This window comes from Gopherus evgoodei, chromosome 3 (genome assembly GCF_007399415.2).
Source record: "Gopherus evgoodei ecotype Sinaloan lineage chromosome 3, rGopEvg1_v1.p, whole genome shotgun sequence".
In the NCBI taxonomy this organism is placed as follows: domain Eukaryota; kingdom Metazoa; phylum Chordata; order Testudines; family Testudinidae; genus Gopherus; species Gopherus evgoodei.
This window is the reverse complement of record NC_044324.1, coordinates 144,950,602-144,968,112: the sequence shown is the minus strand read 5'-3', so window position 1 is coordinate 144,968,112 and position 17,511 is coordinate 144,950,602. Positions and strand designations below refer to the sequence as shown.

The 17,511-nt window shown below is 38.3% G+C and overlaps 1 protein-coding gene across 1 annotated transcript in view; it reads left to right on the top strand.

The window, feature by feature from the left end:
• The window catches only part of TARBP1 (TAR (HIV-1) RNA binding protein 1), a 125,860-nt gene that overhangs the window by 25,514 nt on the left and 82,835 nt on the right, over window positions 1–17,511 (top strand). Inside the window, exons 8-12 of the mRNA XM_030556916.1 lie at window positions 6,269–6,365; window positions 8,608–8,697; window positions 14,009–14,147; window positions 16,046–16,142; window positions 16,372–16,547. Coding sequence (XP_030412776.1) covers window positions 6,269–6,365; window positions 8,608–8,697; window positions 14,009–14,147; window positions 16,046–16,142; window positions 16,372–16,547 — 599 coding nt within the window. The remainder of the gene's footprint in view (window positions 1–6,268; window positions 6,366–8,607; window positions 8,698–14,008; window positions 14,148–16,045; window positions 16,143–16,371; window positions 16,548–17,511) is intronic.

Genomic DNA, 17,511 nt, shown 5'->3' with positions numbered 1-17,511 from the left:
TCTTCATTAAGCAAGCTCTTTCGCATATTCCTAGTATCTAAGAATATAAGCACAGTAGTAAATTAAGCAGCATTAAACAGGTGTAGTCAACAGCATTCTGATTAAAGAATACATTTAAAGTGAATGTGAGGGACAAACTGTGAAACTTGTGGCACATTTTTCTCCCATGTTGGTCTTGGTTGGTTCCTGAATGGATCTGCCAAGCTCTAGTGACAGCAAGTCTGCCTTGAGAGGTATTGGCAGCAAGCACAACCCTTTTGTGAGCCCTGACACAGCACCATTTTTGCAGCTAATTACCACAACCCACATAGCACATGACGCTGGCTGGGAAGGGGTTATGTCAGGGCACAAGAATGATGTCGCTAATTCAGTGCATTTCCTGGCTTCCTTTGTCAGTAAGGATGTTGTGGAGAACTCTCTGGAATGTAAAGCTACTCTCCTCTGGTGAACTTCCAAGTGAAAGCAATATTTCAAATGGTGCTTACCCTCTTTTAGGGGTGAATTCCCCAATTTGGGTAAAGCTGTCTCTGCTTGCTTAGAGGCAATACAATTTGCACTCCAACTCTTACCCACCCAGTGGGAGTGAATTAACTCATAGACTGCAATTTTTAGTTTTGAGGGAAAACTTGATTTAATTGGAGAGCTCTTCAGTGGGTAATAGGTTATAGGCACTATGTGTTTAACATTAGAAGGTTCTTTTGCAGTACTCATGGCAATATTACATTGTCATTAATTATGGAGGCATTGGTCATGAATTTATAGTTAAAAGGTTAAATCAGTTTTCATTTCAACAAGCACTTTAAACTTTTATTAACATGGCCAAAACCTAGATTATAAATTTCGAGTACAATTTGAATTCTTTCATGTTTGATTTGAAAATTGAGTTGATACAGAGAGAACAATAATTCCAAAATAATCCCCTTTTTGAAATTTTTCAATGGATTGTTTCATCTTTCTTGGATTCTCTTTTGCAGGACATCTAAGAGATTGGGCTCTTAGCTTTGCTCCATGTGCTGTTCCCTATGTGCTGATTAATACAATATCAATTACAAATACATAGTGCTTGTGTTTGTCATGACTTTTCACTCTTTCCTCCATAAATGGAAAAAGACATGCACCAAGATGAGCCAACCATATTTAGCACTGATGATGTAATACATCCATTCTAATGAAATCATCTGTTGGTGTGTGAGAGAGACAGAGGAAGGTCAGTCAGCCTATCCACCCACCAAATACCCCTGTAACCTAGGAGAAATTCTGTGAGCTAGGCAAGAGACAACCATGAGCCTCATGCAGGTCCCCGCTCTTACTGTTGACCAAAGGCATGAATGTGGATCCTAGAATGTAGACGATTAAGAGCTGCCACTGCATTAGGCAAACAAGTTAATAGCAGAAATAGGATTCTAATATGGTAGACCCAGATTTTAACTATTTGGCTGCATTGCCTTTCAGATAGGATAATCAATCACATTCAGTCTCTAACTGCTCAGCTTCATGCTTCTTCCAGAGTCAGCAATAGAATCTGGGATTCTTCAAATAGTGTCCCTAAGTGTGCTCCACTTCAGGTGCGCATGTGTCACACAAGGTCTTGTTTGGAGATTTTCAGTTAGTCTCCATTTGGCCTGCGTGTGTGTCCTATGCCTCCTTGTGCCCCATACCAAGGCTATATAGGAGTATGTGGGCAAACCACACTCAGTTACTTCTCAACTCCTCGGGCCTGAGTTGGAGCCATAGTATGTCCGCCTTGAACATGCATTGATTTTTCTATTATTTCTATAGTGGGTAAAATAGTTTTTTTAGTTAGTTGTTAAAATAGTTACAGTTAGATAAGCAGTGAGAGGATTGTTTTACTCCTCTTTCCCCTCAGAGAGAGGTTTTTTGGTAGGTTTGTTTTTTTGTGGCAGGGAATGCCTGGCTCTCCAGGTTCCAAATGATGTCTCTCCTGTACTTGTGAGTGATGGGTTTAAAGTGTGTCCATTGCTTGGGGAAGTTCCACGTCTCCCAGTAGTTCAACTTTTGCCTGGCCCTCAAGTCCAGGGCAAGGAAAAACAGGGAGATTAAAAGCAGACTGCTAATGATGGAACACTCCCTTTGGCCAGCTTCTGAGTTAGGTCGGGAGACACCCCCCAACTCCTGTGTGGCCTTCTCCTCCCCCCAGATGGGGAAGGCTTACAAAAAGAGTCAGCTTAAGGAGCCAGCTCCAAAAGGTCCAGGTGAGATCCACAATGTCTGAAGTTTCAATCTCTTGACTTGGTACTATTGAGTTGAAGGACTCCTTCTCCAGTACTAGTGGGACTGTAAAGTCCCAGACCATGAAGGAGAGACATTTCTCCAGTAGGGCCTGGGTACCTTCTGTCAGCAAGGAGGGGAAGCATAGACACTTGTGACTGGCACCACCATGTTCAGCATAGCTGACAGAACCCATGCATGTGGCATCCACAGCATTGAACAAGCAGCGATGCTAGACACCATCGGCATCTACTTCAGTACATCAGCCATCAGCTTCAGGGACTGTGGCCTTGAATACTGCATCAGTACTACAGGAGTTCAGATATACTAAAAACTTCTCAATAACAGATGAACTGGAGTCCCTGCTTCTGGTGGGTACTAAGAATCTCTTGGTACTAAGATCCAGATCTCTAGACTGCTGTCATCTGGACCACAGGACTCTACCATTTTCTGCATGTGCTTTTCCATTGGATAAGATGAAGGAGGATGAAAGTGGCTTCCAGTCAGTCTCCTCTATTTCTGTTCATGGTTCTCTAACATATTGCTTCAGAAACACATTCTTTGGAAGTAATAGGGAAGATTGGACTCATTATTGAGGGTGGTGGAACCAACCCTGCATGCCATCCCCACTTCTGTACTACAGGCCCTACCAATGACCATACTGGGATCCCTAGGTTGCCCATCAAGAACAATTTTCCAGATCACTGGTTTCCAGTTCACTCGGCCCCTGTCCCTGGCAACTGGGCCGGGGCAGAGGGCGGCCTGCTGCTGCCACCACCGTGCCAGCCAGGCTCGCTCTCAGGAAGCTGCTCTCCTGAGCATTGACCTAGAACAGCCTGTGTGAGAAGTGGCTGGTCCCATCCCTTCTGCTCCCTGCCTGGGCCTGGCTGTCAGGGACAGCGGCTGAGCATGCCAGGGGGCAGGTGCAGTGGAGGACAGGGCCCCCTCCTCCTTGCACCCTGGCAGGCCAAGAAGAAATCTGGAGGTGGGGCACTTAACCCCGCATGTTCCCCTACGTATCACTTATGAGGAACTGTCTTCAGTAGCTGGGACACATTGCAGCTTGCACCTTTGTGACCGATCACACAAAGCTGTGTCTCTACTGCCTCCAGGGTTGGCTCAGAATGACCTGTTCTCCAGTCAAAGACAGCTTGGGCAAACAGGTGACAGTTCCTTTACCATGTGAGGAACTCCTTAGACTATGGGAGGATCAACTTAGCGTCTGTGCAGGCATTCCTTTCTGTAGTGCAGCCCCATCAGTGAATTTAACAACAGATTTATCACTATTGGGATGGAGAACCCATCTCCATACCTTCACGACTCCGGGCAAATGGAGAACTCAAGAAACCAGTCTCCACGTCAATCTGTTAGAGAATAGGGCTGTCAAGAATTCTTGCTTTGACTTCCTACCGTTAATCACGGGCAAATCAATCAAAGTCATGCATTCTATATCAACAAGCAAGATCCCCTTCCCTGTGTGCTGAAGCCATGGAATTGGTGCATAGTTCATTAAATCCAGATTTCAGTGGCCTACCTGTCAGGTATTCAGACCTTCAGAGCCAATTTCCTCAGCATACACTTCTCACAGAATTACGAATGGGATCTAGAACCCAAGTTCTCCACAGCATATTGCAGAAATGGGGACTGCCAGAAATGGATGTCTTCACCATCTCCAGGAAGTGGAAGTGTCCTCTTTTCTTCTCAAGAGGGGGTCTGGGCCACCAGTCCTTGGGAGATGCCTTTTTTCTATATTGGAAGAAGGGTCTCTTCTATGCTTTTCTCCAATGCTGCTGATACTGAGAGTGATGAACAAGATCAGACAGGGCACAGCCAGAATTATCATTATAGTGCAACCTGGCTGGGAGACGGTTGGCACCCTTACCTTCTACACGTATGTGTCAGCTATCGTTCAGGCTCCCAACCATTCCTCGTCACCTGTCACAGGATGCGGGTTTTGTGCTTCATCCCAACCAGTGGTTCTCCACCTCGGGGCATGGCTTCTCCGATAGTTCACATGGTTAGAATCCTCCTGCTCTGTGGAAGTACAAGTGTTAGTAGAAAGAGATCAACCTGCAGAAATAGAAAAGATTCTTCTATTAGTGTTGTTGTCACTCCCAATTGCCTGATTTGATGCTACTTTCAGTCATCCTGGATTGTCTTTTGGATCTATGGAAATTTGGATTATCAGCTCTATTAAGGTCCATTTGGCTGCAATATCAGCCATTCGTTCTCTGTTAGATGGTTTCTTCATATTTGCTCATCTGGTTTCGTCTAAGTTTATTAAGGGTCAGAGAAGTGACAACCCGCAGATTAGAGACCCTACCCCGACCTGGGATCTCTACCTGGTACTCAGTTACCTTACAAGACCACCATTCAAACCAATGGCAACCTGTTCTCTGTTGGATTTATCTATGAAGACAGCATTTTTAGTAGCTATTACGTTGGCCCGTAGGGTCGGGCAGATTGGAGCCTTGATGGCAGATCTCCCCTCCCCTACGCCCCCGACATTCTTTAAGGATAAGGTCTCTTTACATCCACTCCCTAAAATCTCACCTAAGGTTATATCAGAATTCTACCTTAATCAATCCATTCATCTACCAATGTTATTCCCAAAGCCACATAGTTCTTTACAGGAATCCAGTTTATATACCCTAGATGCTAGAAGGGCATTGATCTTCTACTTAGATAGGGCCAAGCAATTTAGGAAGTCACCTAGGCTCTTCATTTCCTTCATGGATAGATCTGCATGGTCCTTGAGCTCTACTCAGAGACTGTCAGGATGGATATCTGGATGTATTATCATTTGTTATGATGCTGCGGGTGTTCATCTCCTCCAAAGGGTGATAGCACATTCAGCTAGATTGTAGGCACTATCTACGGCATTAACAAAGAATGTACCTGTATCTAAAGTATGCAGGGCTGCTACATGGGCTTCAGTACATATGTTTTTGAAACATTACTCTCTCATACACACCATCAGCAGCACTTGGTTCTACAGTACTGTCTTCAGTTCTGGACTGTTCCAAAGCTCCCTCTTCCATCTAGGGATATTGCTTGGAAGTAATCTGAAGTGTCACATCCATAGGGACACTACTCAAAGAAGAAGAGGTTACTCACTTGGTGCAGGAACTGCGGTTAGTCAAGATATGTGTCAAAATACATTTGTCATTTGTCAGCTCCTCTTCCTTGCTTGATCCTGGAGCCTACCCACTGAGGTACACCAACCTTGTATAAAAAGAACTAGGAAATAACACAAAAAATGTAGTTTAGTGATGGTTAGAGTTTTGTGTCAGGATACTCAACCAATTCAAAATCTGAAACATGAAAATGAAAAACTAAGGGAAAAGTATCTGGCATTCACATTGCCTATAACACTTAATAATACACTCCATCAATCTGTAAGGCTTTTGCTTCTGTCTCCAACAGATACTGAAGAGCAATGCTTATCCCAACATAATCAGCTTTGAATTCTAGCACGAAATCTTATCGATGACCTCAGCAACATTAAGGGAGTAATTTCCCAAATGCATGGAATGTATGACAGGCAAGTGTGCCAATCTGGTGATACAGGAGCATCTGAGATCTCTGTTAAGGTTTTGTGATTAGAGTGAGAATTTAATGAACTCCGGATACGTATTGCTTTTCAATATCTGTTAGAGATGTAAGTGAATTAAAAGTCTTCTGAATTGTTGGAATGTTTTACCAACAGTGTTGTATGCAATGTAAATGTGACATGGAATAGAGACTTCCTTTACCTTTTCATTTCCATGCTTTTCATATTTTGAATTGCAACCTTAATTGTCACTGAACAAAAGTTTTTTGTGTTTATTTAGAATCAGAACTCAACTTGTTTTCAATTGTATGCTCTTCAGGGCAGGAATCATATCATCTTGTATATTTAGAAAGTGCAGTGCACATTCTGAGTGCTCCTGCATTCTAAATATATTGATCAGTACAGTTAACATATAGTTGGTAAATATGTATTTTAAGAGCTACTTAGTCTGTTTATAATTTAAGGTGCATATTTATCCATTTGCAGAGATGTCCTACAGTGCACTATGATCACACATCAAATTTTGTTGCGGGGAGCTGCTCAGTGTTTTCTTCTCCAAACAGCTATGCATTTGACTGATGTGGTAAGTTTCTCTTTTTTTTCTAGTGTAATGTTTTATTTTTTCAGAAATGATAATGCAATATGTAAGTGCTGCCAAATACAACTTAAGCGGCTGATTTTACTGAATTTGTAGTTTTGGCAATGTTCATTTTAAAAATGTGCTTGAGTGATGTAGGTCTGTATGCTAATACTAATAATTCTTTTAACTTTATTTTTCATATGAAACAACTTGATCCTTTGTGTTCATCATTTCATTTGCAGTACTTTATTGATGATGATATTTGTATTACTGAAATGCCTAGAATCCCTAGTCATGGATCCAGGATCCTGTTGTGCTGGGTGCTATAAAAGCAGTTATTTAACAATTAAAATGTAATATTAAAGAGACTTTCAAAATGACATAAAAGATTTTAAAATGATATTTATAATGTTAGCGTGCTGACTTTATAGTCACGTTAAAATATCACTTTCATTTTAGAATGTTGAATATAAGTTGTCTAATTCTCAATTATTTTATGGGACTGAAATTTTTCATGCTCAGAGTTAAACCAGAAGGAAATCCTTCCCCCCTTTCTCCCCTAAAACATCACAAGAGTTTATCTGGGCACTTTTAAGCTATAAAATGTAGTTCAAAAATTTTCAAATGATTTTGATGCTTGGGTAGCTCAGAAAACTTTCGTCTTAAACTTCAAACTTGACCTCAAACAAGGATCATGCTTTTATCTTGATTGATGTAATTCAGTAGAATTCCTGGATAAAAACTTTATTTAACTGCAGTTAAGGCTGAATACATATCAGTAGTTTAAGGGTAAAAGTATTACAGGTATGTTGTAATTGTTGCTTCCCCCCCCCCCCCAAAAAAAAGGGGAGGGGCACAATAGAAACCCTGGAAATCCAGAGTTAATGTTAAACTTAAAAGAAATCCACATATAAATAGAAACGGCTTCTCCTCACCTTCAAGACTCTTCTCCTGTTCCTTACCTGCTCTTATCTCTGATAGCATTATCTTCCTACCTCTTCCATCAAGTGATGCTAATCCTGACTGCCTGTTGTTCACCCACTGATAAATGTTTCTCTGCCTTTTTCATTTATACCAGCAATGTGTGTGTTCTCCTTGAACTGATCTACAAAGCCCTCTCCTCAGGCCTCGTTTCTTTCGTGTAGCCTACAAGACATTGGCCATCTAACAGTGGATAGGCTGATGGTGTGATGGAGTTCAATTTATATGTTTTACTTTAAAAAAATGACCCTGATGTATATAATGTATACAAAACCTACATGATATAAATACATAATTTGATTGTATCCCTCTTTCCCTCCATTCACATGTGTCTGGCTTTCTTAGATTATAAACTCTTTGGGGTAGGGGATGTCTTCTTGCTAGGACAATGTATAGCACATGGTGAAGACTACTACTAATCAATAATACTAATGCATTGTTGTTTGCTTATCACCTAACAGGTACGGTGGTAGGTTAGTAATAATTTCCTGCAAAGTAGCAATTCCCAACCAGTGGTATATGGAGAACTTATTATCATATAGTTGCTGGCTCTTTTTTTTTTTTTATCTGCTAAATCTCTTTTAGAATAATCTAAAATTACTTTCTTTCCTAATGTATTTCCACATAAGCAGTTGCTGTAGTCGCAATAAGCATGTCATATGATCATCAGTGAGAATGGGGGTGTCTGTGTGACTGAATGAAAGGGAAGTGCACAGTACTCTTGCTTATTCCTGACAGCCACATGAAAGGTTCTCTTTTGTATTCTCCACCCCATTTTCTTTTGTCTGCTAATACAGCTGCTTACCTTTCTCTTTGGTGTCTCAGATTTTGCCGTGGCTGACCATGAACTGACCTGAGCAGGGCTTCCTGTGAAAAGGCAGAAACAGAAGAATTAGTCAGGGGCTTCTAAATATCTAAAATAAATATAATTAAGGTTGTACATTTACACACCCTGCCCCTCACTTAAAAAAAAAAAAAGCCATCAGTGAATACCTCGCTGCAAGCCATTCATTCGCCTTCAATGTACATCTCTATATGGGTACATCAGACTGTAGGAAAATGAACAGTGTGTGTGTCCTGAAAAAAGGCAAAAATTAATATTTCTGGAAAGTTCACATCCCTGTGGTAATAATTTGGGGGTGGGAGGGAAAAGATTATTTTCTTACTGAAACATTTGCCAGATGAAAGCAAACTCTTCTCAGTTTCACACTAAAATATTGTGTGTGTGTGTTGGGGACTAATGAACCTTAAATAATGTCTTTAGGAGAAAGTGTCACTTCCAGAGATTTCAAGTTTTCTCATGTCTCTTAGACCAGAGGAGTCCTTAAGCAGAGGGACTATACTATGGATGGAGGTGAGAATTGAAACTGTTACTGGTTTTGTGTTAATCAAAATGTTCTGTAATACCAATAGCTCAGAACAGTCTATTAATTATAGCTAATGTTTTAATTCTCTAATACTTTATGCATGTGAACTAATTTTCAGTCCCTTTTGCACTGACACATCTGGCGCTTCTGGCACTGAATGGTAATTGATTTGTGCTTTGTATCTGTACCTTGTAACATGTAACACTAAGAAGGGGATTACTTTTAACCCTCAACCTGCTATCCAGCAGGTAGTTAGTCAGAAGATGTTAATATGCACCTCCATTGTGTGAGATTGTAAGGAAGAAGAGGAAAGGTGTTTTTTTCTTTTCTCCTGCAGAGCACCTGAATTCTGCACAAGAGCAGCTTTCTCCTGAGGGCAGAGCTTCTGTTGCACTTCAGAGCAGCATAAGAGCTGGAGCTGAGCTCGTACCGGACTTTTATGCCCTGCTTTGCCACAGCATTCTCCAGAGAGAGAACATGAGCTAATTGATAACTTTTGTGTTTAGCCCTATCGTAGTGCAAATCAGAATCAGTTCTTTCATGCACACTTTTTGGTGCCCAAATGCTTGTTCTATAAGAGACTTCCAGGCATCCACAGTGCCAGCCTGCTTTCTCCCTTGCCATTCCCTTGGGAGTTAAGGCAACAGTTTGGGGAGCCTGTACTGGTGTCTATAATCTCCATCAGAGATCTATGCTCACTGCATTAGATCAGTGGTAACTTCATGGAGAGAAAGTGAAGCAGGACTTCTGATGAGATATTCAGAGCCACGAGTTGGGCGTCTCCCTCTGCTTTTATTAACGATACAAGATGGATGTAATATCCTCGGTGGCTGCCCTTCAAGCAGTTATTCCTGTATTACATGATTTTTCTTTTCTTCATTTTAGGTACTTTTCTCCCTCACTTTTTTGCCCCTACTACTTGCTGTTTTTCAGAAATTACAAAGTTAGCGCCAGGGTGGATTTGATTTAAATCATGATTTAAATCACTAGTCAGAAAGACTCGATTTAATCATGAATTTCTACATAGAAGTGCATTCTTGTTGGTTGTTATAACTTTAATACATATTCTTCACAACTCAGAGATAGATGTAGGTTTCATTTTTAGAAGGGTACACACTATACATTTTTTTTAAGTGATTTATTTTGAAAACTTTTCAGATGACTTTTACAGCTATATCAGAAAATGAATGATTGTTTGGTTATTTCATTTACCAAAGGTAATTGAAGCAGATAGTTCACCTCCCAATGACTTTGTAAATATCTCCAATTCAACAGGTTAATCATTAGTATTTGGAGGATTTTCTTGCCATGCTGTATTAGGAGGAGAACATCACCAGACAGACATTAAAATTGTTTTATTTAACTAAAACAACAACATTATGTATTCTGGATTTTTTTCTTCAACAGCAAACATAATAATATTTTAACAAAACAAGCATATGAATTTTTGAATTTAGTTAAATATTAACTTTTTTTTTTAAAATCAGGTTTGTTTTTGTTAAAATTGTTTTTTAACTAAAATAGTTACATGAAATATTTAGAAAAAATTTTTAAATAGACTGTCAGCCAGGTCAACATGAGAAACTTAAAATATTGGCTTCTGCAGCTAACTCAGATCATCTTCACATCATTTTCCTGTTCATAATTTGAAAAAGAAAAACAAGCTTTCCTGCTTTTTCAGGTCCCAAACAATTTCTCAGTTTGGAATGAATTAGTCCAAAGGAAGAAAATTTACTTTCTGCACTGGCAGAAGAAACTACTGCTGTTAAAAGTGAGATTATCACTTCAACAGTCTCTGAATCCAAGTGCTTAAGTGACTTCCACCAGTTCACTGGTGTGACTTTCTTTAAAACATCATCAGCAAACATGTATTTCTTGAGTGGTTCACCCTTACCTCTGAAGTTTATTGTAGCTGGCATTATGGAGGGATGATTGCTGGATGTCCATGTCATAGCCAACTCCTCTTCTTTTGCAGTTCTTCTGCAGTTTGACCCTGGTACCGAGCATTGAGAATATATGTAAGAAAATGAGCTGGAGGATAGTGCTTGTCCCATTCATTTTTTAATACTTGTAATTTAACTTTGTCACTGCATAGTTCTCTTTTTAAAATCTCACTCAGTTCCTTCCAAATTTCAACAGCATCAGCAATAAAACAGCTATTTCTCTGCATTTTGTTCAAGGCTACAGAAATAAGCTTCAGGGTACTCAGCATGTGTTCAACATTTCTCTTAAGCCCAGTGTTGAGAACGTTGGCTGTGACAGTGTCATCTATTTTTTTTCATGCTTTTGTTCACAAACTGTCATCAGATTAGGTCAGTTCTTGATATAGTACTCAAAACAGTCCACTACTGAGTTCCATCACATATCTCATGGGAGAATTAGCTTGTTCCTCCCACATTTTTCAGAGAAGCTGCTGCAAAGTGACTGTTACGAAAGTATTTTACAGTTTCAACAACATTAGCTTTTATTTCTGGAACACTGAAGTCTTTGGCTAGGAGGTGCAGCAGATGAGCACTGCAACTGTATGTTGTTAGCTTGGGACTCTCTTCTAAATCATTTCTTCTCATCTTGGATACATTTGCAGCATTGTCTGTGACCAAGCTACGTACTTTACATTTGAATTTTTTTCATAGTTTGTTATAGCTTTTACTGCTACTTGTTATAAGTATTCTGCTATGTGCGCATTTCCTGATGTATCGATCGTTTCTGTAAGGAAGACTTTCCCTTCTTCTGTTGTCACACAGGCACATACAACAGGATCATTGTGGACATTGCTCCACCCATCAAGACTCAGGTTAACAATTTCACCTTGTAGACCTTTTTCACACTGCTGAATTTCTTTTTCATACACTTTATCCAGCAATTTTCCTGCAACATCTGCTCTGTTGCGTGGACTGTATCCTGGTCTTAATGACTGAACCTTGTTAATGAAGTGTGGGTCCTCAATCATATGGAAAGGGGAGTTTGTTCCATAAACAAACCGGGCAATTTTTTCATCTATTACCTCTTTTTGTAAACTGATGGCTATCACAAACGTATCTGGGGTTGTTTCTGGATGATGGAGATATTTTTTTCTTTTTGCTACAGGTGATATACTGTGGCTATGTGACATACATGATGTGACTGAAACACTATAATTGGCAGATAACTCAGAAACTATAGAAAATGATGGTGATCTTGAAGGTAAATAGTCTTCAGAATCCTGTATGTTGAGGATGGGATTCTCCTAAACCAAATAAGTCAATGCAGTTATTTAATTATTATTACCATACTGCTCATTTAGTATTACTCATTGCATTCACTGACACTCAGTACTACTTTAAAGGTGAAATTGTAAAAGGAAGATCTGCCTATTTCAGCTATTTATGTTTTATCACAACTGCATTTAAACTGATAGTACCATAGAGCAACAACTACATTTTTTGCTCAAACCTGAGAATTCAAGAATAGTCCAGAAGAAAGACAGGCAGTCCTTAAGAAAGAAGTATGAAATAAAAAAGTTTACCAACCTGAAGATCCTGCATGTTCAGACATGTTCCTTTCATCATCATCATCCTCATCATCATCATCATCATCGCAGCTTCCTCCTGAGAAGGAACACTTCTCATGATGTTGTTTCACTTGGGCAACCAGGCCTTGCATTTCTTTGTTGCGCTCTTTTCCTTTTGCACGCATGCCTGTCTTACTCACAGGTAGAGGAACTTCATTAAAATATTCCCAAACTGGGTCTCTTTTACCGCTGTTGCCATCAAAACTTTTCTCTTCTAGTGAGAGAATGCTTTGGTAGATCTCAAATCAATAAAGGCTACACCCAGAAAGACCTCCAGACTTCTGGAATATGCTGCTCAAACAGTTTCACTTTTGTTTCTACTGCCTGTCCCTCCCTTCTCACATTTATCTCCAGACTTCTTTTTCTTGTCCGGATCTATTCCACCCCCAGCAATCTTCTGTTCATTGAACTTTTTGAAACTTTGCACTTTTAGAGAGAGATAAGGGATTGATTGTGTACACAAATTTGCAGAGGGACAATAGAGTTGTCTGTTGTTTCTCACCTCTATATATTATTTATTTATTTATTTTATTTTTTATTTTAAAATATTTTTGCCGTTAACAAGCATGTTATTTCTGGAGACACAAATCCACAGTTTGAGACCTGCAAAACTGAGCATCTCTGATGGTATCTTCTAGACTGAGAGCTGAGTCCCATTGGGTTAGATATTAACCTAAATAATCTATACAGAAGCCCCTGGAACTCCATAAGATTGGGTCCCTAATCCATGAACTAACGGAACTCAATTACAAAACTTTTCTTAAACATTACATGAATATACTGTCTCATACTATAGCATTAGACTTTATCATTCCTAATCCATGATGAGATATCTTTGAGCTAAATGTATCTTAATTAAAAACTATCTTTAGATAGGTTTTTTCCTTCAAAAAACATTTTATCAAAAAAATCCGATTTTTAAATTAAAAAAATCAGATTTTGTGTGTGTGTGTGTGTGTGTGTGTGTGTGTGTGTGTGTGTGTGTGTGTACACACACACACACACACGATCATTGATTTTTATCCACTCTGCTTAGTGGATATAGTATTTGTTTGCTGGATTAATAAACTGTTTTGTCTTATCTTTAAATTTGCCTTCTCTTCAGAATGATTGTCTGCTGTATGTGTCTTTCCTTTTTCATAGTTTTGGAAGTATTTTCTGAGGCAGTGGGTATCTGGGAGCCTCTTAAATGGCCAGTATTTGGGTGCCAAAAAATTGCTTGAGAATTGCCTCTGATTTTCGTGTGTGTGGCAAAACCCAGCATTTACAAGAATAACAGAACTCCATTACCAAAGAAGACAAATCTGCATGTAAGATTAATATTTGCTTTCCATTGTGAATTTTAACTCTCAAAGTACACGTATATCACAACCTTTAAGGGGTACATTCAGCTACGGAATTAGAAATTTAAGTGAAAAAACATGGAAGAAGTAATCTTTGGACTTCAGAACATTCTGGCTGATAAACCTACATGCGATGGTACAGCAGGTTAATGAAGTAATGACTATGCTCAGCATCTGTTCTACTCTTGTTCTGAGTATCAAAAGCTTAAACAAGCGCAACATTTTTTTTTTAATACTACAGGTTTCTTCTTTTTTCTACATATGTATCAAAAGTGTATTAATACATACACCAACACACACACTTCTAGAGAATTTAAGTATATCGGGTTGTGTCGGATTATTTATTTTCTTCTATATAACCTAAGTTGGCAGAAGTGTTTAAATAGTAACATTTATTTCATTTAGCTTTGCGATTGGCTGTATACTCATGACAGATGCTTCAGAAAGTCCATAAACTGCCATGTTGAGCATCAAGAAAGATCTTCATTAAGTGTATATGTACATACTCTTGTGGAAGATTACCTTAAGGCACCTGCATCCACAAGTAAGTTCAGTTAACCTTTATGAATTAATAGCTCCTAAATGCAAAAATTAGAGTTAGTGATATAACAAGCTTAGTGTCTTAAAGTCAAATTTGTAAAATTAAAGATTTTTATACAATGTTAACCTTGTTACATTGCACAGTCCTATCTAGTTCATGGTATTGTTAATGCTTAATAAAAAAGTATTTGCATTTAAGAAAGAAAACAGGAATAAAAAATACAATATTGCAGAAAAAATTTAAACTTTTGGAATTAGCTGAATTGAGTGCTTGATTTGCAACTTCAGTGTTGCATTAGCACTAGTAGTTTTGCACATTTAATTTCCTTCTTTACTTTTTTCCCAGTCTCCATTTAGGAAAGGAAAAAAAAAGGAGTTATTGAGGTTGCACAGTTTACAAAATCCATAGCTTGCACTAACAGAATTTATAAATTACATACTCTGAACTAACATATTTGTGGAGATACAAATGTGTTGTGTTGTACTTTTAGTTTGGAGCTAAACAGCTTTCTGCACATGCTTGCAGGCAATTAGGATTTTTGAGGTTAGTATTTACCTTGTTCAGCAGATGAATTTGTAAATTCTTATAACACAAGAAGTATGCAGTTTAATAAATGCATTCATATCATGAGCACAAAGCTAAATTCTGAACAGAATTTTCTACTTTTGCCTCACAGCCACATTTCAAATATTCATAATTGTTTTTAAGAATTTTCTTTCAAACATATCTATTTATGGAGCTTTGATTTTTGTATAGCACTTATCACAGTAGTAGTAGTACAAATTTAGGAAAACACACAGTGCTTGAAGAAGTTTATAATACAAAGTGTGACTTTTCAATAGTCAGTCATTTTTTAGTTATCCCTTTAGAGTATACCAGAAAATGGGGTCATGGTTTGATTTTGCTGAATATCATCAGAAAAGTTGTGGTATCAATAGAAAATAATGTTCCAAAACCTGTCTTATGATCAGAGATGTTGCAAACTCTTTCTTTCATTTATCATTAATTAGGCTAAAATTGTTGCCAAATTCATTTGGAAATTTTGAAGGTTTACTCTTCCCTAAAAATTAATTTGGCAGAACTTCCCTGCTCCTGAAATATATGTTCAGGCCATTGCTTTGGAGTTACAGGTCAGCTAACTGAAAAAACAGCTTTTATAGAATAGGTTCCTGTTATTTTACTTGAATTGCAGCTCAGTTTATAAGCAGCTTGATGAGAAAATTATGCCTTCAGGTATGGTACTACTTTTGCATTGGAATATGAAAGCCTGTCTCGCTTTCTGAATTCTCAGGGCTATAAGTCCAAAATTCTTTCTAAAATGACAGCTCTTAGACAGTTTTTATAGCAAATAATTGGTGTAAATGTTTTGTGTTTGTTTGTGTAAGTGATCAATTGGGAGGAAAACTTCAGTTTAACTTCATGCTTTTTTCTCTTTTGACAGTGGGTTTCGTGCTGTATGAAACTTCTGGCTGGTAGAAACACAGGCTGGGATTTTCAAAGGAGTCTCAGTAGGTTGAATTTCAGGGAGATTCACCCGACTCCCTTAAGCTCCTTTGAGAATCCCAGCCTCCTTTTAAAAAGTACTTTTAAAAAAAAGTTTATCAGAATTTACTGATAAAGAACCTAATGTAGCCTAAAATGTATTTTATCCAAAAGGCTGGTAGATGCCCTCTTATGTAGTAGGTAGAGGATGAAAATGAACCAGGTTTAATTTAAATTTCTATACAAGAGTGCAAAGTGTTCATTATTAATATTTATGCTGATATTTTGTACATTTGAATTAATGAATCATTTATTTATCACTGCCAGCTGTTAATTGGATTGGAAACCTACATTAACAGTTAAAATTACCATTCTGAGATTTTTTTTAAAATATGGAAATTTAAATTCTCTTTAATCAGGAGAAAACTGCTTTATGCCTGACTGGTTTGAAGCTAAGCTTATTGCTACAATGATTCTGCTGGCTGCAGATGTGGAAGAGATGAAGAATAAACACAGGCAAGTATGAATCGCATCAAATTTTTCTTTTGGGCCTGTTCCAAAGCCCACTGAAGCCGGTGGAAAGATTCCAGTTGACTTCAGTGGGCTTTGGGTCATCCTGTAGTCAATTGACTTAAACTTGTCTTGTAAAATTTCCAAAAGTGCCTAAATGACTTTGATTTTCAAGTGACTTAAACACTTAAGAAAAGTTCACAGAACATTTGTTTTTAATTTTTGTTTTGTGCAGCAAAAAAAGGAACACTGAACGGGTTGAATTAAAGTCTTTCTTGCACCCTCTTCTGGATGTCTTGTTGAAACTTGGCACTAATGCTTACATACCAACACTGAAAACCGATAAAAGTTTACAGCTACTCTTGAAGCTATTACAGACCTGTTTGTTAAAACAGTACAGTCCACAAGATGGTTAGTGATCTCTTTAATATATTGCATCCTATATAATTTATAATCAAACTAAACTTGTGGATATTTACTATGGTAAAGGGATATTATCAAGTAATGTCAGTTCATAAGTAATGTTCAAAAAAAGTTTATGATCAGGAGCATGCCCTCCAAATCAGAAACTATGGGCCCAATCCTACAGAAGCCCTTCTGAACTATCCCACCTTTGCTTGTGAGTTGAGGATGTAGAATGCTTCCAAGATTGGACCCACAGGTATTTAGAACCTGGCTAACATGAACATATTATAAATAACTATGAGCCCATTCTTTGGGAATTGAGCCTGCAGAGTTCTAGGAATCTCCCAGGAGGCTGCTTTCATCTTACAGGATTGAACTCCAAACTTCTTTTCTCCTTTTAAATGCCTTGGTATCAAGACATGTAAGAAAAGAAAAGCCACTTTTTAGGTATGACCTGCTGTGTTTTCATGCTTCTCTGCTGCAGAGTAAAGCCAAGTAATAAACTTAATTGCCAGAGCTATGAACTGACCTATTTGCTGATCATTCATGAACAGGGAAATACAGTAAATGTACAAGTTGTCTTGGCATGCTTACCGTTTAAAAAAAAGGGAGGGGGATGTAATGTATGGAAAACTGATACAAACATGTTATGTTTTCAAACTTGTACAGTGATGTTACTAACAGTGGTGAATGCTTTGTTTAAAAGTACAAAAATGTACTTGATGTTCCTTTCAAAATGTGGTTGTGGTCAGAAAGATGACTGTATTATTGGCATTTTCTTACTCAACAGATCTGCTCCCTGTGTTTGAGTCTGCAGACTTCAGTGTTGAAAAATGACTTTTTACTAATTTATTATTCCTGATAATGTTTGAGGTCCAAGAGAACTATGGGAGAGTTAGCTGGATTTTGTTCTGGGTTGTGGTTTATCAAAAGAATTCCTACGTTCCATTTGCAGAATTATTATTACAGA